Source organism: Copadichromis virginalis, linkage group LG7 (assembly GCF_057382275.1).
Source record: "Copadichromis virginalis isolate Kocher_CV1m ecotype Utaka linkage group LG7, C_Virginalis_male_GT1.1, whole genome shotgun sequence".
Lineage (NCBI taxonomy): Eukaryota > Metazoa > Chordata > Actinopteri > Cichliformes > Cichlidae > Copadichromis > Copadichromis virginalis.
Window position 1 is genome coordinate 17,123,203 of NC_140624.1, and position 22,744 is coordinate 17,145,946.

General features: G+C 40.2%; 2 protein-coding genes across 2 annotated transcripts; one reads left to right on the plus strand and one right to left on the minus strand.

Annotated features, from left to right (window-relative positions):
• Positions 1-2,810: 2,810 nt before the first annotated feature.
• Positions 2,811-8,399, minus strand: hsp90b1 (heat shock protein 90, beta (grp94), member 1). The gene is made up of 18 exons (XM_085462207.1): positions 8,223-8,399; positions 7,652-7,754; positions 7,191-7,332; positions 6,982-7,098; positions 6,566-6,897; positions 6,200-6,311; positions 5,961-6,089; positions 5,657-5,773; positions 5,434-5,571; positions 5,260-5,337; positions 5,093-5,158; positions 4,572-4,841; positions 4,230-4,475; positions 3,972-4,108; positions 3,803-3,881; positions 3,483-3,638; positions 3,182-3,277; positions 2,811-3,079 (listed from the first exon to the last, which is right to left on the minus strand). Exons 1-18 carry the CDS (start codon positions 8,269-8,271, stop codon positions 3,056-3,058), a joined length of 2,391 nt encoding a protein of 796 aa, XP_085318333.1. The 5' UTR covers positions 8,272-8,399; the 3' UTR covers positions 2,811-3,055.
• A 3,680-nt stretch (positions 8,400-12,079) lies between these two features.
• On the plus strand, positions 12,080-21,937 carry nt5dc3 (5'-nucleotidase domain containing 3). Its single transcript, XM_085462212.1, has 14 exons — positions 12,080-12,483; positions 13,341-13,525; positions 13,977-14,051; positions 14,146-14,201; positions 14,308-14,398; positions 15,405-15,542; positions 16,354-16,414; positions 16,576-16,678; positions 17,317-17,418; positions 17,562-17,643; positions 17,742-17,828; positions 20,762-20,902; positions 21,032-21,096; positions 21,204-21,937. Exons 1-14 carry the CDS (start codon positions 12,192-12,194, stop codon positions 21,463-21,465), a joined length of 1,740 nt encoding a protein of 579 aa, XP_085318338.1. The 5' UTR covers positions 12,080-12,191; the 3' UTR covers positions 21,466-21,937.
• Positions 21,938-22,744: the final 807 nt, after the last annotated feature.

Genomic DNA, 22,744 nt, shown 5'->3' on the forward strand with positions numbered 1-22,744 from the left:
TTACTGTGTAAAATTAGATAATTAATTCAGTGGTGAAGCTGTTCCACATCCTTGTGGGTTTCATTGGTGCTTTCCTGTAAACCTTGAAAAGCCTGTGGTCTGCATGTTTAGGTCATTGTAACAGATTCTGAGATAAACCCACACAAGTAGATTTTATTAGATTTAGCATTTAGTGTACAATATTAATATAGTCAAAATCACTATATCCAACAATTAAGGCTAGGCACCTAGTTCTGCTCACGTTCATGAAAGAAAGAAAGAAAGAAAGGAAGGAAGGAAGAAAGGAAGAAAGGAAGAAAGGCATGGCTCAATGGACATCCTGTACAAGATGCATCAGTCTTCATGACATTTTACCAGTAAGCCATCTCCCTGGGGTTGCTGTAGAGAAACCACAGGGGTGTCACCCTCAGTGCACTTAATTTTTTTTTTTTTTTTTTTAAATGCATCCTTCCTCATTAAATTTGCATAAATGTGCAACCGAAAAGAACAGTAAAGTATCCTAAGTGTAGAACAGCTCATGTCACCATGACTCTTTAATAAGAATAATAATAAGAATCACTTTATTTATCCCGAGGGAAATTCTTTTGTCATGTACATGCTCAAAGTAGCAGGAGAGACAGAGGAACAGATGAATAAGATATACAATATATACAATAAGAATAGTAGTATAGAGTAATATACCGGTACAGTAGGATAGTGCAAGACATAGTATCAAATAACTCTAACGAAGTAATATATATAACTATAACCTGGAGAATAAAGAACTATCAGTGCAGGCGATTCTAGAAAGTGGCAGTATTGTGCAATAGAATGAAGGGAGTAGCAGCGTATGATGGGGGGATGAAACAAATATTCAATAAGGTACTGTTGGATAATATTGCACGGTCTGAAAGGTAACACAATAACGCTGGTAATAGTCTCAGGAAAATCACCTACAGAGTGAGGAAGAGTTATACAGTCTTATTGCCACCGGTAACGCGTTACTGTAATCTGATTACTTTTTTCAAGTAACGAGTAAAGTAAGGGATTACTATTGCAAAAACGGTAATTAGATTACAGTTACTTTCCCGTAGGAACGCTGCGTTACTAAAACCGTGATTTCTTTTTGTGAGAACGTCTCATGACATTGGTGACAACAGCTGTGTGCAGATCAACAACGGATCATATGAGTGCGGGAGAGAGTATGAACATGCCGTGTTTAAAGCGTGGAAGTACTGACCTTACTTTGAGTTTGATTCCATAAAAACTGACAAAAACATTAGTGTCCATTGTGCGTGGGAAGAAAACTTCTTTTTACACCGAAGAAAAACCCCTAAACTTCCAAGCAAGCACCGAGTGCGCTATGACATAATGGGAAACTCACGGAGAAACTAGCGGATTCTTCCACTGACCGCTGCGGCACACCTGCACCAGGGTAAACCTCCGCCTACATCACTCCTGCTTTACAGGTGAAAATAGAGCAAAAGGACCGCTAGTCTTTGATGTTATTTATTTTCTGCTGTGTTTTACTTGCATCTATTTGAAAGAGTGTAAACACAAAACATATTTTATTTTATGTGCTGGAATGTGCAGAAAATAGGTTTAAATATTAAACAAATTTCTTCCAGTCAGAGAATATTGCATATAATTAAATTTTTGCTTGATGCATAAAGTTAAAAGATTAAAACTAATAAAACAAGTTTTAAAAGGGGACCTTTCTGTTTGATTACATTTTGTATGATGGATTATGCAGAAAAAGTAGAATTGGGCTGAAAGATCTATCGCTTTTTCACCTATTCAGGTTGTAAATTGTGTTTTTAAAAAGTAAGTAATTAATTACTTTTGAAAATAAGTAATCAGTAAAGTAACGGGATTACTTTTTGGGGGAAGTAATCAGTAATTAGTTACTGATTACTTTTTTCAAGTAACTTGACCAACACTGAGCCACCGGTACAAAGGATTTACTGTGGCAGTCAGTTCTGCATTTCGGGGCAATGAGTCTTTTGCTGGGTTTGCTCCGATGGTCCATCATGGGGGTGTGCATGGGGTGACAGGGGTTGTCCATGATAGAAAGCTTTTTTTTTTTTTTTAAAGCATTCTCCTCTCAGACACATCCAGGTTCTCAAGTCTGACACCCAGGACAGAACCAGCCTTTTTAATCAGTTTGTTCAGCCTGTTGGCATCAGCTGTCTTCACCCCACTTCCCCAGCACACTGCTGCAAAGAACATGACGCTTTCCAACACCGAGTGATAGAACATGGTCAGCATTTTCCTACCAACATTGAAAGACCTGAGTCGCCTCAGTAGGAAAAACCGACTCTGCCCTTTTTTGAAGATAGCATTGGCGTGCTTGGTCCAGTCCAGTTTACAGGCCAAGTGTACCCCCCAGGTACCGGTAGTCCTCAACGATCTCCACATCAGCCCCTCTGATGGTGACAGGGTTAGGAGGAGCCTGCTTCCTAAAGTCCATAATCAGTTTTTTTCTTTGTGATGTTAAGTTGTAGGTGGTTTAGCTCACACCACTCGACACAGCTCTCCACCACACTCCTGTACTACTCCTGTCCATCCCTGATTCAGCCCACAATGGCAGAGTCACCTACCAGTGGGGCGTCCACCTGCATTTCCATGAGCTTATTTACATCGCTTCAGTCTGAAAACAAACTGTAAAAAGTGTCATGGCACCCTATGCATGAGTAGATGTATTACACTGCAAGCTACAGCCAGACCGTACTTTTGATATGTTGGGATTAAGATGACTGAAAAAGAATAGTAGCCAAGACCTGTCTGAAAGCAACTCTTTCAGTTTTGAATAAAACCAGAAACGATGCAAACATTTTTCCACGAAACATTTATTTGATCAATAGACAGGATCACATCTTTCCATAAACAGGTCAGTTAAATATTAACAAATTTACAGTCATGAGGAATGTAATACAAAAGAAACAAAAACAAATATTCGCTTTAAAAAACCCCAACCCAGGGACCCCACCCAAAATAATGTGACCACGGTGGCACTGAAACAGAGACTTAAGTCCATTTTCCAGCGCCACTGTTACACGCTCTTCCCTTCAGTGCTTCACAGTTCATCCTTGTCTTTTGTCTGCAAGCATGATTAGAGAAAGGTCAGAAGAGTAAACCACTTCAACATCTAGATTCTTAATTTTACATTGTCCTCAAGCAAGAGTGTGTGAAGTCTTCTTACCGTTTCTTCGTCATCATCCTCATCCACAGTCTCCTCTTTATCTTCAGAGTCATCTTCTGCTGGTCCTTCAGGCTCCTCCTCAGGTTCTTCTTCAATCTATAAAAGAGCCATGATTATTAAACATATCCTACAGTCTTAAAAATCACTGCACAAATACTTAACATTTTACAAAGAAGATTTAAAAAGCAGAGACAAGACTAAACTCAAAAAAGGCTCACTGCTGGAAGAGGAATCATTAGTTCAGACACCAAGACATCTGCTATGCAAATTAGTACACCATACAAGAGCTGCAGTGACTTGCCTGTTCATCTAGTGGTACATTCAAGCTGAGTCGGAGCATGCGCTCTATTCTGTCTCCATAAGCTTTTGTATCAGCGAGCTGGTATCCTGAGCGCAGTGTGGCTGTCTCAAACAGAACCACAGCCAGATCTGATGCAGTCTGGTCCTCAGCATCAGTCTGGGGGGTGTGAGGAAAAGAAACTGTTCAACTATGTGCTCTGATTGGTCCATTTTAAGTTTATTCATGTAATGAACTACATTTACTAAGTAATTTGATGGTAGTCTTAGTAAAGGACCATTACTATAGTACAGATAGACAAAAATGACAGTGGTTAAACTCACATTGACTCTATTAAGCAACTGCTTGACAAGAGGATGTTTGGGGTTGAGTTCTAGTGTTTTCTTCTGGCTGGCGTAATAACTGGAAAGATTAAATGGAAATACAGATTTAGAACAAAGCAATAGCAGTGGGAGTAATAAATGCAAAGATGAGCCCAGGATTAACACTCACTTTGTGGAAATGTCCTTTCCTGTCTGGTAGGCCTGTGCCTTCATGATCCTCTCCATGTTCCCTGACCAGCCGTACTGGCTGGCAACCAAGGCGCAGGGTGAGTTGGTTAGCCTCTGAGAGAGAACAGCCTTCTCAATCTGTTGGGGAATAAAAAAGCAATGCATTAAATGTTGCAGACATAAATGAGCAGGTAGAGCCAAAATTAACTGCTTCTACAGCTGGCGCTCATGCCCCATTCTTTTAATGTCACAGAATTACCTTGTCCTTTAGAGCTTTGTCCTTCAGCCAAGTTGTGAGAGGTTCGAACTCCTTCTCCAGGGCCTCCCTCTTCTCCTTGGTCTTTTCACTCTCGTCAAATTTGACACCTTCCTTGGCCACGTTCTGGAAGCGTTTTCCATCAAACTCTGGCAGTGCCTGGATGCAGTACTCATCCACAGGCTCTGTCAGGTAGATGACCTCATAGCCCTTCTTCAGCAGCTTCTCAACAAAGGGAGAAGACTCAGCCTGTAGTGGATGGAAGAACAAGAGACATGAGAATTTCAGCTAGTGTAGGATAGTTTACACTTCTTTCTCCTGACCAATAAACACACATTCACTCACCTCTTTCCTGCTGGTGCCAGCCATGAAATAGATCTTATCCTGCTTCTCTTTCATGCGCTCCACATACTGTTCCAGGCTGGCCAGGTCTGTTTCACTGTTGGAGGTCTGGAAGCGCAGCAGCTTAGCGAGACGGGTCCTGTTGGAGTGATCCTCGATCACACCCAGCTTGATGTTTGTGCCAAACTCCTTCCAGAACTTATCGTTGTACTGTTCCTCTGCAATCTTCTTAATCATGTCCAGAGTCTTACGGACCAACTTCTTGCGGATAACCTGAAAAAGACAAAGTAGGTAATGACCATTTCATACTGCATTAAATCTAGCGTTAGTTATTCAGAATCTTTAATTTATGGTTTCATTTAACCATGTTCTAGTGCCCCCTGTTATTCCTGAAAGCACTTTGTGATTTGCACTACATAAAAATTGCTTTGTTGCTTCATTATCCATTTTAATCAAAGGCTTCATTGGTTAATGATGACTAAATGATGGAATGGGAAGCGAACAGGGCTGCACGTTGAGCTCACCTTGAGCAGTTTGTGCTGCTGCAGAGTTTCTCTGGACACATTCAGAGGAAGGTCGTCAGAGTCGACCTAACAAAATAAAGTTTCCCTTAATCACAGTGCAGGTGATAATGTAGAGACCAAGCACATAACATTAGCATGAGACCAAATAAGAGTTAAAAATAACTCACCACTCCCTTGATGAAGTTCAGGTACTTGGGCATCATGTCATTGAAGTCATCTGTGATGAAAACTCTCCTGACAAACAGCTGCGAATGGAAGGCATTTACTTTGAAACTCAGTTTTTGGGGAATTGCTGAAAAAGTTGAATAAATCTGATACCAAATATTGCTTAGAGTACACACCTTGATGTAATCGTTCTTCTTGGAGCCATACTCGTCAAACAGCCCACGGGGAGCTGAAGTGGGCACAAACAGGATGGACTTAAAAGTGACCTCACCCTCAGCTGTGAAGTGGATGTGAGCCATAGGGTCATCATTGTCCTGTTGGAAGATGGGTAAGGTTTATAAAAATCAGACATTAGTATACCAGCCTATAGAGCCGGTTTGATAAAGTATGTGTGCCTACCTTTGAGAAGGTCTTGTAGAAAGCCTTGTACTCATCTTCCTCAACCTCCTTAGCAGGCCTCTGCCAGATGGGCTTGATATCATTCATCAGTTCCCAGTCCCACACAGTCTTCTCAACCTACACATCACACAATTATATAACTTTTGAAAAATATACATTTTAGATCAGACATATTTTCACAGACTTCTATTTGAGTAAAATAGTCCACAAATCTTAATGACTCAGTGGGACTTTAACCCACCATAAAAACTGTTAATGATCACACTCACACATAGTCTCAACCACCATTTCTTCATCAACATACCTTCTTTGTTTTTGGTTTGTCTTTGTCTTCTTCTTCCTCCTCTACTTCAGCCTCATCTTCAGAAGCCTCTTTCTCTGGTTCCTCTGCTGCCTCAGCATCTTCATCAATGGGCTCTTCAACCGTCTCAGTCTTGAATGTTAAAAGAAATTATGCAACCGTTTGTTCATTTCCATATTTGTCAGTTTCAGTCTGGAATTAAGTCTGACTCATAGTGTTGAAGGAAATGACAAAGTAGTCACCTTGCTGGCCCACACATAGATGGGGAAGTTGATGAACTGAGAGTATTTCTTGACAAGGTTCTTGATGGTCTCCAGCTCCAGGTAGTCTGAGGCCTCCTCCTTTAGGACAAGTCTGCAATTAAACAAAGACAAGATTAAATGTAAAATTCCAGGCTTTAACATTTCAGACTCATGTAGCAGCATGAAAATACTCTGCAGTTCTTCTTCAATAGAGGCTGTACATTAACAACACAGACATTAACTACGATTTCATAAGCTTTGACAAATAAAATGAGCCACGCATTGAAATTAATTTCACAAGAGCTGTTTAAAAAGATCAAGAAACCAAATCTGGTGTGGGCAAATGTTAGCACATAAATAACATACGTGATGGTGGTTCCTCTACCAAGTGTGTCCCCACGGGGGTCCTCAATGACAGAGAACTGATTTGAGTCAGACTCCCAGATGTGCTGTGTGTCATTGTTGTGCTTGGATGTCACAATGACCTTGTCAGCAACAAGGAAGGCAGAGTAGAAACCGACACCAAACTGTCCGATCAGCTCTGAGGTAGACTGTTCCTCTTCCTGCATCTCGGTCATCTTGTTAAGGAATTCGCTGGTGCCTGACTTGGCAATGGTTCCCAAGTTCTTTACTAGCTCCTCCTTGGTCATTCCAATACCAGTGTCAGTGATGTGCAGCATGTTCTTCTCCTTATCAGACTGGGGATAGAAATAATGAAATTCAATTAGTGGATGCACAGCTTTTCCATTAAAGGTGTCAGCATTCAGTAAGTTAATGCATACCTTTATTTTGATGGTCAGCTCTTCATTTGTGGCCATTGCATCCTCGTTGGTTAGGGACAACAAGCGGATCTTATCCAGAGCATCCGATGCATTGGAAATCAGCTCCCTAAGGAAGATCTGCAGCACAAAACAAAGTGATGAACTCTGTGAGAAATGTCTTAAATAAAAATATGTAGACACAGGTTTGAGTAAAGATTATTCCTGCCCACCTCCTTGTTCTTGTAGAGAGAGTTGATGATCAGCTTCATCATACGGTTAACTTCAGCCTGAAAGGCATGTTTTTCAGACTTTTCCCTGAGTTCCTTAATCTGAGCTGCATTCAAACCGTCCAACTGGATTGCCTCCTCCTCTCTGAAGGCAGACAGATGCAAATACAAACAGGGTAAGAGAGGAGAACGACAGCAAATCTTTGCTGCCAAACAAATCTGTTGTCCTTTCAGATAAGACTGATGATGAAAGCAAGATACATACAACTTCCTATTATTACAGGCAACTTTACAGTAAAACTTACACACCTCTGCCTCCACTGTAACGCCAAAGTGGCCCTGAGCACTTGTACACAAGCTTTATCTTCTTGACCTTGTTCTGCTAAGATTTAGTGGACTTTTCCCTGATACAGTAACTGCAGTTTTCTAGAAAGATATATGGACTTACGGAAAGTAACACCTACCTCTGCACCACTTCATCGTCTGTTCTGGAGCCATCCCTGCTTTTACCCAAGTCCTCCTCTACTGTCCCGTCAACGTCAAATTCATCATCTGCCTTTACAGCAGCTGTCAAGGGAGAAGTTGCTCGATTAAAATTCATTATCAATTACCGGGAACATGTGGTAATTTTAGACTCATTAAGTTTTTAAAGCACTGTGCAAACACATGCTCACAGTCACCAAATTAATTAAGACGTAACGTCTGACCGTGTCAGCCTTTTAATCATTATTTAAACGTGCATGTATGCAACAGTGGAGGTTAGCTAACATGAGACAGCTTCAACACAGGTGGTGTTTCTGCTAGAAAGTTCTGGAAAGGCAAGGAGATTAACGGACACTGGCGTTACTCTAAAATAACAGGTAAATTAAATACGCTCTCCGTTGCTTTGACACCTGCAAGCCTTTTAAAGTCAAGTACAGAGAGAACGTACAAACGCCACAGTGAATGAAAAGAAAAGCAAAAACCAAGTTAGTGCTAGCATACGGGCTAAAGGTAGCTAAAATAATGAATAATTAAAAAAATACCGCTACTCACCAAATGCTAAGAGTGCAAAAAGAAGCCCTATCACCCAGACTCGTTTCATTGTGAGATGCTTCCTGACTGACTGCCTGACGACTTGAGCCTTCAGTTGCTGAGACAATAGCCGGGAGATCAGCGCATGCAGCACTGGCTTTTACAACGAGGAATGACTAGCTGTCTCTCCCACCAAAAGAGTCCACTCGCCTTACCCCGTGACTACCGACCAATGGCTGTGCACCACGCACGACCGTCGACCAATCACAATACAGTCTACGGTACATGTTGTCCAATCAGTTTCTTCAACATATGCCTCGACCCGAAAATCGTGGCTGGACACCATTGGCTAGGAATGAATAATCAGCACATCACTTCCTAAAATTTACCTTTCATTGTAGGGAAAACATCACTGACAGCACTTCCAGTTAAAGTTCCAGAGCCAAGGAACACACTTAGGATTAATAATAGAAAGACGGCGAGTGTTTGGTTTATGGCTCCAAGGCCGTTTCAGTCTCTACAAAAGTAAATGATGCAATATTTCTTGCTGTGTATATGGCGCGTTATTCTGGAATTTTGCATTCCCTTTCCTTTAAATGACTGGATGCATCGTAATGCTGTGGAAGCATAAATTATAATGAATGAGTCTATTTCAAGTTAGTCACCGAATCTAATCCACTTGGTGGCGCTATATAGTTAGCAAGCTGAAATGGCAAATGCTAATGTTTCAGGAACTAGTTCTAAGTGTTCTCCCGCAGATCAGGATATCATTGTGCTGCTTGCTCAGTTTGTTTTGTATCAGGGGTGTTAGCGATCGTGTCAGCAGCGACATTTAATGTGAATCTTATTTTAAAAAAATGACAACCATCGTCAATACTGAACATCTCAAATGTATTACACTTGACTGTCTGACCAGTGTCAGCTCCTATTAAGTGTGATGTTTCTCCAAATGTGAATGGAAAAAAGATCAGAATTAACAATTTAAAGATAAATAATAAAATACTGGGCTAGTACTTTTTTGTTATAAGGTCAATAGTTTGATTTACTACATTACAGTAAGTCATAGTTCTATCTTAAAAATGATTTTTCCAGTCTAATACAATTTTCATAAAGCATCTTTTAAACAACAAAGATTACCGAAGTTCTGTACACAAAAAGGTGGATTACATAATAAAATACAAGATATACACATGTGCGCACATGCCCACACACATCAACCTAAAAGGACTGCAAAAAAACACAAAACAGCCTTAATGCCTTCAACTCTTATGCTGGGTCAAAGCAAAAGAAGAAAAGCTCGTTTCAAAGGTGGACTCAAACAAATGTTGCGCTTATGGCTGAGATAGCTTGATTCAAACATACAATGCAACATCAAAAATCAATTGTAAAATACACAGGAACCAGTGAAGGGAGGTCAGGACAGGGGGAATATGCTCCATTTTATGGGTTCTATTGAGAAGGTGAGGAGCTGCATTTTCTTTTTTTTAAGCAGAATTAATTTGTTTACCCAATTTTAAGTCATAATCCTTCTGCTTACCCAATCCAAGATCATAATCCACAATTCATTGTGAACCTACACAGGAAAAACATGCAAACTCCACACAGAAAGGTCTCAGCTGGCTGGTGGATTCAAACTCTGGACCTTCTTGCGTTTAAGTGTCAGTGGTAACCACTACGCTGCTATATCATTATTAGTCTTAGTCTCTGTTCACAACGATTGATTAATTTAGAAAGCACAGTGGATTCTAAATCAGACAATCAATATGTGCTTGAAGTGCACACTTTCATCTTTAATTCACTGTGTTTAACAAACCCTTTGCAGACACTGTTTAGAAATTACAGCACTTTTTATACATAGTGCCCCATTTTCAGGAGCTTCATGGCCAGGTGAGGCCTGTTCCCTCATTACTCCATGACAAATCAAGGAGATCTGCATTTCATTCCAAGTGCTGAACTTGTATTTGGTTACTCTTCACTGGAAATCTCAATATGAGTTCCAAAGAGATATTGATGCAAGTGAAAAAACAACAACAATCATTACACTAAAACCCAAATACATCCATCAGAGAGATGGCAAAACCTTCAGGAGTGGCCAGATCAATGAACTGATACCTTCTTAAAAAGAAATACACTGGCGAGTTCAGCAAAACCAAAAGACCTGAAAGACCACAAAATAAAGTGGATGATCACAGACTTCTTTCCTTGGATAACTTTGATGAAAGGTTGAGTCTTTTCATTTGAAAAGCTCTCATACGTATGTGAGATACTTAATATCTATCTGAAAATGTTAAATGTTTGGACCGAGAGATTTTGCATTTTCTTTTCCTTTTTTGGTATCAACTAATGAGGCAGACTAATTATGTGATTGGTTTGGTAAGAGCATCCCAGAGAGGAATGATAAGTTATCAATTAAGGAATAGCTTTCCACTTACATTAATATAGAGTAAACTGAACCAGACAATGTTTGTTGTCTTTGGATATAAACCTTGAATTTGGAAAAATTAGCAAAGTCCCAGAGTATCTAGTGATATAAGACTCTAAGCCTGTTCACATGGGATTTCACAATTTCTGCTATGTAGCTAGTCCATCTAGCTAATATTAGATAGATGTGATGTCATCTGCTAAAAAAGTAAGAAGCACATACTGTATTAGCCTAATAGCTATATTGTGAGCTATCTGGAGGTGAAATAATGACTTTTGGTGTTGCACTGATCAAAAGTCTTGAGCCTTCTCTCCACCTCTGCATAGGAGGTGAAAGTTTTAGTAGCGTTTGCATGCATATGTGCACGTCATACTTTCAGTCTGTAAACACGATAGTGCCAAAGGTTTTGAATGAATTATGATAAAACTTTGTAGGGGTGTAGATGATGTCATGTTCACAATCCATTAAAATGTAGCTCACATCCACCAAGGTCTTCAAGGTCAGCTTAAGAATTAATTTATCAAAAATCATCCTGTCATGTCACATTTTACCTCTGACCTCTCCCTCAAGATCAGTAGATTGAGGGAGAGGTCAAATTGATATAGAGCTACTGCAGTTGTTAGTTGGTTAGATATATGGGGCAGCAAGTTGGCATGGTGGTGGCACTGTTGCCTCGCAGCAAGCCTGAGTTCATTTCCACCATCAGGCCGGGGCCTTTCTGTGTGGAGTTTGCTTATTCTCCACGTGTTTGCGTGGGTTCTCTCCGGGTACTGCAACACACGTACACACCTGCTAAGTAGTGTTGACGGTGAGTATTACACCAACTCATCTTGACAATGCTGTACAAGCATACAGCGAATGAGTGCTGATCTTTATCCACTAAGCGGCACTATTTAGCTACTGACTTAAAATATACACCTTATAGTAAACACAAATGATAGAAAAAACACTGGTGCAAGTTTCTCCCACGAATGTGCATATTATTCTACTGCTTGCTCATTCTGTTTACATGTTTATGTGGGCAGCGGAACAAACAGAAGCTAAAAGACACACAACTCTTTCTGATAATCCTCGTCCCAAAAGGATAGATAGATAGATAGATAGATAGATAGATAGATAGATAGATAGATAGATAGATAGATAGATAGATAGATAGATAGATAGATAGATAGATAGATAGATAGATAGATAGATAGATTTGATTCAGCATTCAGTCTTTTATTGCTCTCATATTTTATTGGATTTCTACTCTCTAATAACACATTTACTACGTGTTGGCTACCTGTGATCCCAAATGATGGAAGGGCAGTAAGGAGCAAGCATAAAGTATTAGAAATATGCATCTTATATGCATTTATAAATATATTCAGGCTATGGGAGGCACTGAACGTCAAACGCACGAGCTTCTGATTGGCTGGCTGGTCGTAACCTTACCAAACAGGGAAGTGACGTAAGAGCAACTACACAGCGACAGTTTCTGTTTTTGCCGAGGGAGCCCGTTGCCGCATGCAGTCGGCTGGGGAGTACACCGCAACCTCCGCACGGTCCGCCACGCTCTGAACAAAGCTATGGCGCCCTGGTCTTTGCCGCTCTGTTCTCTTCTGAAACACACGGACTGTCTGCAGAAGGCCAATATTTTTTGTAATGTCGTACAGGGGTTACACCACCACTACCATCCGGTAAGGTCTCGGTTATGGAAACGGAATTTCAGAGCGGTGTCCCAGGGAGTTGGTCAGCTACTCTCCCACGAGCCCAGAGCCGGAAAGTGCGCAGCATCTGTTTGTAGCAGCTCCTTAGACGGTCAGAACACGACAGAGAGGCTGTGGTCTGTTTACGATGAGACCAAAAGACAAACTGGAGGTAAGGTCACTGTTCACAGTGAGGCGGCTCCTCATTAATAATTACAGCCCTGCCCTAAATACAAAGCTGCTGTTTCTTTATAACTCTGTCATGGCTTGTGTTTCCTGCTGACTAACTACATCTCGCCATTGCTCTATATTAATAGCTTCTCAGACAGCAGACTCTAAATGTGGAAAATAGGTTGTACCTGTAACTTGATTTATTTGTGTATCACTGATGCTAACAAATCCCCAATGTCTACATTTCGGAACCTTAAAACCTGCATGTTTATATTTATTGCATTACTGATTAATGATCTTTTTTAAAGGTCAGAATTTGTTGGGAAGTTGACATTGAAGGGTTAAATCAACGCTGTGCTGATGTTTGACTGAGGTGTTCTTTTACACACCTTTTGTCCACTCCTGAATGAGAGTAACCTTGGGAGTTGGTGTGATTAGCACTGTTGCCTCACAGCAAGAAGCTTCCCGGTTTCCTCCACATGTTTTAGCTTCCTTCCACATTCCAAAGACATTCATGTCAGGTGAGTTGGTGACTCTAAACTGGCCATGGATGTGAGATAGATAAAATATGTTTAGGTGCATAGAATAAAATACACGTGACAGTCAATGTAGGCAATATACTTATTAATTATAGATGAAATATATACAATAATGCAAGAATTTATTATAAATATTTTTTAAAAACACAGATGTTAATAATTGCTGTACATGTGTCTGTGCAAAGTTTTGCTGAGATTGGCCCACTTGTTAAGAAAGAGGTAGGATATATACAGATACATTCCTCATCTGTATTATTGTTTATATTTCTGAATTCAAATAAGCTGAAGAAAGCTCTTGTGTTTTTATTTTTCTTCTCAGATCTGATCTCCGTTATAACTGCCAACTCTGTCGACCCAGACACTATTTTTGCCAACAATGAGATGAGTCTGCGAGACATAGAGATCTACGGGTTCGACTACGACTACACTCTGGCATTCTACTCCAGCCATCTCCACACTCTCATCTTCAACATAGCACGGGACATCCTCGTCACTAAACACCGGGTGTGTGTTGTGAATGATTCTACAACCTGACACTACTGATTAAGTCACCCCTCCGCTCCACCATAACTGGTTGCCCACACATGGCCACCCATCCCTGAGCCCGGTTCTGTCCGGCTTCTTCCTTTGAAAAGGGAGTTTTTTTCTTTCCACTGTCACCAAATGCTTACTCGTATGGGTCATCTGATTGTTTGGGTTTAGGGTCTTTACCAAACAATCCAAAGCGTCTTGAGGCGGTGGTTGTTGTGCATTGGCTAAAAACAAAGCAAGTTAATTTATGTAACATATTCTTAAAGGTTGTCAGTGTGCTAAGGTCTAAAAGAAGCTACAACCCTGTTTAAGCTCCATGTGCAAAAGTACATTTACCTTTGTGGGTAATTTATGTTGCTCATTGGTTTTAAGTAAACCTAATGCTTTTCTTGTCACTAAATGTAAACCTTTGTTTTTTTTAAAGTATCCAGAGGGCCTGCGAAAGTACGAATACATTCCAAGTTTTGCTGTAAGAGGACTTCACTATGACGTCCAAAAGGTGAGAGTGGAGCTTCCATTGTCTTAAACTGTTTAGACAATCTAAGAACGATGTGAGGACCATCGGTATGATGATTATATTTAATCATTTTTAGGCATTACTGATGAAGATAGATGCTTTTCACTATATCCAGTTGGGAACTGTATACAGGTATGTGTGCACTTTGTTAATTCCATGTCTGAGTAGTGACCATTTATATGACGATACAAATGACATGCTGTTTAGGAATTTACATTGTTTAATGTTTTTGATTCAGAGGTCTTCATCCAGTTCCTGACGAAGAAGTAATTGCCATGTATGAAGGCTGCCATGTTCCTCTGGAGATCATGAGTGACTTCTATGGCAAGGTGATCAGCACTTCCACACTGTCATGTCTCCACACAGATACTGTAACAAACATAATAATTATGATAATGACTAGGGCTGGGCTATATCATACCGTTCACGGTAATACCGGTATAATGTTGGGCAATGATAGGAAAATGAAATATCGCGACAGAATATGGGTAAAACGGGCATGCGCCGTGCCTTTGCTTACATATGAACATGGCGGCGACGCAGAATGAGAAGAGCGAAAGCGGATCGTTGAATGAAACGGATGAACCAGAATTGGTTTGTAAAAATGCTGCAACTTCAGTGGTGTGGAACTGGTTTGGCTTTCATCCGTCAGATACACAACAAAACACTATTTTTGGTAGAGCATGCTAGCGGGCCGTCGTTATTACCGTGTTTTTTGGAAAATACGGCACACTTAAAATCAATCCTTTGATTTTTCTGAAAATCGACAGTGTCCCTTATAATCCCGTGTACCTTGTTTATGAATTCTGGTTGTGTTTACTGACCTCGAAATGATTTTATGTCGTACACGGCGCTCGAGAGTCTGTCAAATGTTTCAGTACGACTTTGCTAAGCTACAAAGCCGCACAGCTTGATGGATTGTCGGAGCATTACGGTTATCGTAGGCAGGAGCCTCGCGGAGTGATACGTACTGTGCTTCAACATAATATTACCGTATTGTATGTGTATAACCTCTTTTTAAGTTTTGTGGATATTATACATGGTTATGCTGAGGATATGTCGGCCAGTTTTCACTGGAAATGCCTTTTGGTTAAACTGTCAGCAAGGAATTTGCATTTGCACTGTTAATTTTTTATATAACTTTAATGCACTTAAAACAGCTGCTTGTTTAAGTGAAAATACATTGATGGGTTTTTTTTGCAATTATAAAGTTGAGGAGTTGTAAAGTGTTTTGTCTAGTGTCAATTATATCATCAGTTATATCGTTATCGCAGATTTTCAAATGTATATCGTGATAAATATTTTTGGTCATATCGCCCTGCTCTAATAATGCAGAGTTCACATGGCCATACGATGAAACAGTTCATGGACATATTCTCCCTGCCTGAGATGACCCTTCTGTCGTGTGTCAACGACTTCTTCATGAGGCACAACATCGACTATGAGCCAGTCCATCTCTACAAAGATGTAAAGGTCAGCTGTCTTGTTATCGCTGTACCTTGTTTTAATGCAATGATTTAACAGCACTCTCTTTTTCCTGATTGGATCTCGAAAAAGGCCAGTGTGTGTGTGATGAGAATAAATCCAGCCACATGTTCATGACTGTAACTGTATTTACATGTTTCCAGGGAGCGCTGTGGTACTCCAGCCATTCGGTTCCATCTTATATTTAGATCTGAAAAGCAATGTCTAATTTTAGTCAAGCATGCTCGCTTGCAGCCATGTGCGTCTGTTCTCTGGTGGCTCCACGACTTCACAGGGAGACCGGCGAAAAATCTGATCTGCGTTCTCCCTTTGAGGCCAATTGTCATGGTGGGCCTCTCAGTTCTGTGTCACACTGTAGGGTATTTGTCAGATCGCTGTCTTTAAAAAGTCCTCACACTGACTCTCTGTTCCGCTAATGCTTCTCATGTTTGCTCAAGGACACCCCCTTCCTCCTTTTTTTAATTACTTTCAAGCCCATTTTATTCTTTTTTACTTCTTTTGTGCATCAAACAATCTTTGTATATGTTAAACATCCTAAGTTTTCCCTGAGGGGATCAGGATTTCAGGGGAAAGTTTACTCGCACACTCATTGATTCAAACACTTTCTCAGTGTGTCACCAAAGAAACTAAACTCTGGGGCTTTCTTTCTTGATATTCATTTGTATTCACAGATGCACTTGCTTTGTGCTTCTAAGTCAACTGTTTATATTCACAGCAAAGTTGCTATTGGACCTGAATGTTAACATAGCGTCGCTGAAGTTATAACTTGTGGCTAAGGGCTGTTTACTTTTCTTCACAGGAAGCTATTAGAGATGTTCATGTCAAGGGCATAATGTACCGAGCTGTGGAGGCGGATATTGGTAATTTTACTTTGATTTATATTACTTAGTTTGAACTAATGAAAGAAACGATATGGCCACATCTGAATAGTTGCCAAGAAATAAAAACACAATTTAGGCTTAATGAAGCTGTGATTTACAATTAAAAGCATAGGGTTTCTTTTCCCCCTCTCTCTTTTCAGAGAAGTACATTTGCTATGGTGAGCAAAGCCACGCTGTGCTGAAGAAGCTGTCAGCGCAAGGAAAAAAGATGTTCCTCATTACCAATAGCCCTTTTGACTTTGTGTAAGTGAGAGCAAACAGAGTGCAAGTGTTTGTTGACGTGATTAATTAAAAATGTCGTGTATTGGTGTACTAATGTTTAATTGGTGCCGCTTTATAATGCCCCAAGTTTTATGGATGGGCAAACACACATCAGCAGGCTGGTGTTTGTAATTCATTGTAAATCATTCACTGTGAAGCCTTTTGAAGTGTCTTTTTTTCCAGAAATATAACAAGCTTGTGCGTATCCAACCTCGAAAGGTTGAAAAATCACTGAAATTATGTCTTTGATATAATATTTTGTTACACTGAGTTATCAGGATGGGCCTGATGTGTGCTACAATGTGCACGATCTCGTGTTTTTATTAATGTCGTAATTGGAAGAATGGGCTTCATAACTGTGTTAGTAAATGTGTAAATGTTAAAATGAGATGTTGATATTTTAATTAACAGGCAATCTAAGTTGTGCCCAGCTGGGTTTGGATTTGACTGTCCTCCATTTTTATGAATTAACAGGTGGACCAATTTGCAAGTTTAACTGAGTTTACGCTAGCCTAGTGCTGCATTGACATGCTAACCCTAAGCTTAGTGTTATTGCACCCTCATAACGAGCTCTAAGGCGTTGCTGACAAAGTAAAAAGCGGAATCTTTGTTTGCTGCAGGGATCGAGGAATGAACTTCATCGTAGGAAAAGACTGGAGGGACTTGTTTGATGTTGTCATTGTTCAAGCTGATAAACCTAGTTTCTTTAATGACAGGAGGAAGTAAGTAATATGCTTCTCATACTATCTTCATGTTATGTTTTAGGGCACTTAAATAACACATGCCAGTGTGGCTACATTGTGTTGATCGTTGTATAAAAATGTGCATCGCTTTACTAAATATCCAATTTGCCGTTTTGTTTTAGACCTTTCAGGCGAGTGACAGACAAAGGTGTGCTGCTGTGGGACAGAATTCACAGGCTGGAAAAAGGGCAGATCTATAAACAGGTACTGTGCTCATTTAACAATTCTAATAAATCCCACTGGATACACTGCATGATGAAACAAATGGTTAATCTTTCTTTCTGTGTGACTTTGGTATTCAGGGAAACCTTTATGAATTCCTCAGGCTGACCGGCTGGAGAGGATCCAAAGTACTCTACTTTGGAGATCACATCTACAGCGACTTGGCAGTAAGTTGCATATTTATAACAAAGCATTAAAACTACACCAAGGCCTGCAGTGTTAAAAATTATTGTACTATGAATACAAACAAAGAGTGGAACCCCGCTTTGACCATGCAGTGCTTTGATAATGCTCCATTTAGTGTGTTTTCCCAGAACTCAAAGGTCTCAGGCTGGATTATTCTTTACAACAATCTAAGTCTTACCTGTTCTGGAAGAAGACAACAGGGTTTGAAATATACAACTAAATGCACTGAAGCCTAGTTACTTAGACGCTGCATTGGGTTTGGCTGATAAATTAAAGGGAGACTTTTTAATAAGAGCACAGCATCAGGTCAGTTAAACTTTGGGGTATTGATCTGGTCAGTTAAGTAGCAGAGGGGGTTGTTAATAGGTTTTAGTTGCTTTCATGTTAATTACATTAACAACAGGTGCACTAGTGGAGCAACAATAAATCTACCCCCAAAACAGGAATGGTATTACAGGTGGAGGCCACAGAGATTTTTTTCCCTCCTCATATTTTCTGTCTGTTTTTCACTAGTTTTGCAGTAGTCCCACTCCTCCTCCTCCTGCTCCTCCTCCTCCTCCAAGTCCTCCAGTCATACATGCAATTTCCATAAGGTTTACTGTGTCTCCCAGCACAGTCTCAGGAGCATGGAGGAGATTCCAGGAGACAGGCAGTTACTCTAAGAGGGCCAGACAGGGCTGTAGATCTGTTTTTGCACAAAAGAGCAGATACAGAGGAACAGGATGAGAATGCCAGAGCTGCAAAATGACCTCCAGCAGGCCATTGGTGTGAATCTGACCAGACAAGTAGAAACAGACTCCATGAGAGTGGCTTGAGGACTCAATTGGCATTTGCCATAGAATACCAGAAGGGCACCCTGTGCTTTTCACAGATGAGGTTCACCCTGAGCACCTGACAGACATAAAAGGGTCTGGTTTGGGCTTTATAATTGTGGAGAACGTTATGCTGCCTCTAATATTGTTCGGCATGACTGGTTTGGTGGTGGGTCAGTGAGGTCTGGGGAGGTATATCCATTGAGGCAGGGACAGATCTCTACAGGCTAGCCGACGGCACCATGATTCCCATTAGCTATCAGGATGAAATCCCTGGACCCATTGTGAGAACCTACTCTGATGCAGTGGGTGCTGGGTTCCTCCTGGTACATGACAATGCCTCATGTGTGAGAGTATGCAGGCATTTCCTGGAGGATTACATAATTGATACCACTGACTGACCTCAATGTTCGGCTGATCTGAATCCAGCAGAACACCTCTGGGACATTATGTTTTAGTCCATCCAACGCAGCCAGATTGAACGTTAACTGTCCAGGAGTTCAGTAATGCCCTTGTTCAGATCTGGGAGATTCCCCAACCGTTGTCTCATTAGAAGCATGGCCCAATGTTGTCAGGCATGCATGTAACCACATGGGCACCATACAAACTACTGAGTGTAGATTGATCATTTTGATTTTCATCAAATGATCTGGCTTCCTTTCATTCCTAACACATTACACAGTAGGTATCAGTACAGATATCCAGTAGGATTTTTTCCCCCCATTGACATTTGATGTGTTTTTAAAGTGATCACTTAAGTTTGTATGACACACCTGCTGTAAAGATAGATAGATAGAACTTTATTAATCCCTCGGGTAGGTTCCTCCGGGAAATTCACTCATGAGTAGCACAGCACATCACCACCTCTTATCTTTTCATGCCTGTAACTCAGGAACTGGCAACAGCTTGGACAAAGCAGGTTACATATATGTATAAACTTGATTAGCAGTAAAAGCTGATTATGAGAGGTAGATTTTATATCGTTGGCATGATGCCTTGCAGGTGGCAGGCAGCCAGGAGTCAGTTATGTCGTCTTGCTTGTTTAGAGAGATGGAAGCTGGTATTTTGTAGTTTACACTAGTCACAGCTTACACTCAGGCTGTCTGGCTGTGGAATGACCTCATTGCTGCAAGTGGGCACAGAGTAGAAACATTTCTGAGTTTCCTCTTTTTAATTACTCAAGTCCAAAACATGTTCCCGCTTTGGATGTGTTGCAGATGGCATTTTCAGAGGTCATGTTCCTCTTAACTAGCAGATGAAATTGTTATAGTTTAGTTCTGGTTATCTGTCTTTACTTAGACATACTACCGTAAGTACTGAAACACTGTGTGTTCTGTGTTTATTATTGTTTAATCAGAATCAGAATCGTGTTTATTGGCCAAATATGTGCAGACACATACAGGGAATTTGGTTCCGGTAGATGGTGGCTCTCAAGCACAAGCACAGCAATGTAACAAACACACACACACACACACACACACACACACACACACACACACACACACACACACACACACACACACACACACACAAAGCTGTGTAAACCAACTATAAATAACTAATCTAAACTTATATACATAAAATACAGAAATGAATGAGGTGGAATGAATACTACAGAATGTACATAAGGTGCAGTTTCAGTCTGGCAGTGGGAGCAGTGTGACAGGTCAACTGTTAAGAAGGGAGATGGCGAGGGGAAAGAAACTTTTCCTATGTCGGGTGGTCCAGGTCTGCAGGCTTCTGTACCGTCTGCCAGAGGGCAGCAGATCAAAAAGTCTGTGTCCAGGGTGTGAGGGGTCTGTGATGATTTTCCCTGCCCGTTTCCTGGTTCTTGAGAGGTACAGATCCTGGATGGAGGGCAAGGGGGCACCGATGATCCTTTCTGCTGCCCGTACAGTCCGCTGCAGTCTGCTCCTGTCCTGTTTAGTGGCTGCACCATACCAGACAGTGATGGAGGAGCACACGACAGACTCAAATGATTTATTTCCTCCATACCCTGTGCTAAAGATTCACGGCTCAAGCCCCAGACTGAAGGAGTATATTTCTAAATTATTGGCCTATCATGATCATGAAGATGGATCTACTGATCTTTTGTTCAACAGGATCTAACACTGAAACATGGCTGGAGGACGGGTGCCATCATTCCTGAGCTGAGGAAGGAGATTAAGATCATGAATACACCAGAGTACGTCCACATGATGACCTGGTTACAGTCACTGACTGGACTTATTGAACAGATGCAGGTCAGAAACCTAGTATATCATCCCTCCTCTTAGTTTTTTATTTGTATTATTATTGTTATTGTACTTTATAAACTTTAATTTCATTCTTAAAGTTTTTTTGGTTCACATTTATGCACTGCTCTCTAACAGGTGCACAGGGATCCAACGTCTCGAGCTGTGGTCGAGGAGTGGATCAAAGAAAGAGAAGCCATGAAGTAATAACAAAATGTTTTATTTATCTAAAACCATTTTGGATAATTTTTAGAGATATTGTGGAATCGATCTAACCATATCTCGATGGTTGTGTTTTCATATATTACAGGCCTCATACCAAGGACATCTTCAATGCTCAGTTTGGAAGTCTCTTTCGAACATACCACAACCCCACTTACTTCTCACGCCGACTCTCGCGCTTCGCTGACATCTACATGGCCTCCATCAGCTGCCTGCTCAACTACGACTTCCAGCACACCTTTTTCCCTCGCCGTACTCCTCTGCAGCACGAAGCCTCCTACTGGCCCGAGCACGGTTCTGCCGGTTTAGGTGCCTCCTCTCCAGCTCCACAGGACCAAAGCAGAGTGTGATTAGCAACAGAAAACCACCGTAAAAAGCAAAACGCAGAGGCTGAATGATCTCAATCATTCGTTCATTTATTTAATTTTATTTTCTTCAGCATGCCACATTTTGAAGTGAGCTCCAATGGTGACAGTTGATGTAAACTGTTTATGAAATTTGTGCTTTAAATTAGTAATTTATGTCCTTGTAAAACAACAAGTCTTAAGATGAGTAGTTTATGTTTGACAGAATTGTTTAATTAAACGAATAGATGATTTTATGCAGTACAAACAACAGGGGGCAGTCACGCACCGTTTTTGTTTTCTCCTATTTCGAGCTGTGAATTGCACACAAATCATCTATGCCTTTTATGTCCTTTGCATCTGTGGGTGTAATGGATATTTACAGTTACATTACAGACTGCGTTGCCTTAATCCCTTTGTTTACGTTACTGCAGTATTTACTTTTTGCAACACCCTGATATAACTTTGTTGCAATTAGCTTTTTCAGAAAAACATTTGCCAGCCACAATCTCCGTTGATATCATTATTTGCTGCACATTGTCAAGCAAACTGCACTTTGATGTTCTGAGACGTTTAATAGTTTTAGGAGTTCTCACACAGCACAGCCTGTATGTCTCATTTTAGCACGTGAGAAATGTTCAATTTTCTCAGGAGAAAAAAAAAATTGAACATCATCGCTATATTTAGCATGAATGTTGCTTTTTGATGTGTGAAGGAAGCTGCTCTAAGAGGGCCAGACAGGGCTGTAGATCTGTTTTTGCACAAAAGAGCAGATACAGAGGAACAGGATGAGAATGCCAGAGCTGCAAAATGACCTCCAGCAGGCCATTGGTGTGAATCTGACCAGACAAGTCAGGTTTGACACTTTTGTAGGAGATGAGTAAAATGTTTTGTGCTGTAACCGTGGCTATATTTTATTTATATGTATGTATATATATATATATATGTATATATGTGTATATATATATATATATATATATATATATATATATATATATATATATATATATATATATATATATATATATATATATATATATATATATATATATATATATATATATATATATATATATATATATATATATGTATATATATATATATGTATATATATATATATATATATATATATATATATATATGTATATATATATATATATATATATATATGTATATATATATATATATATATATATATATATATATATATATATATATATGCTGGAGTTTTTAAAAAAGGAATATCAAAGGGAAAATTACAGTGGCCACAACCATGACCTCATAG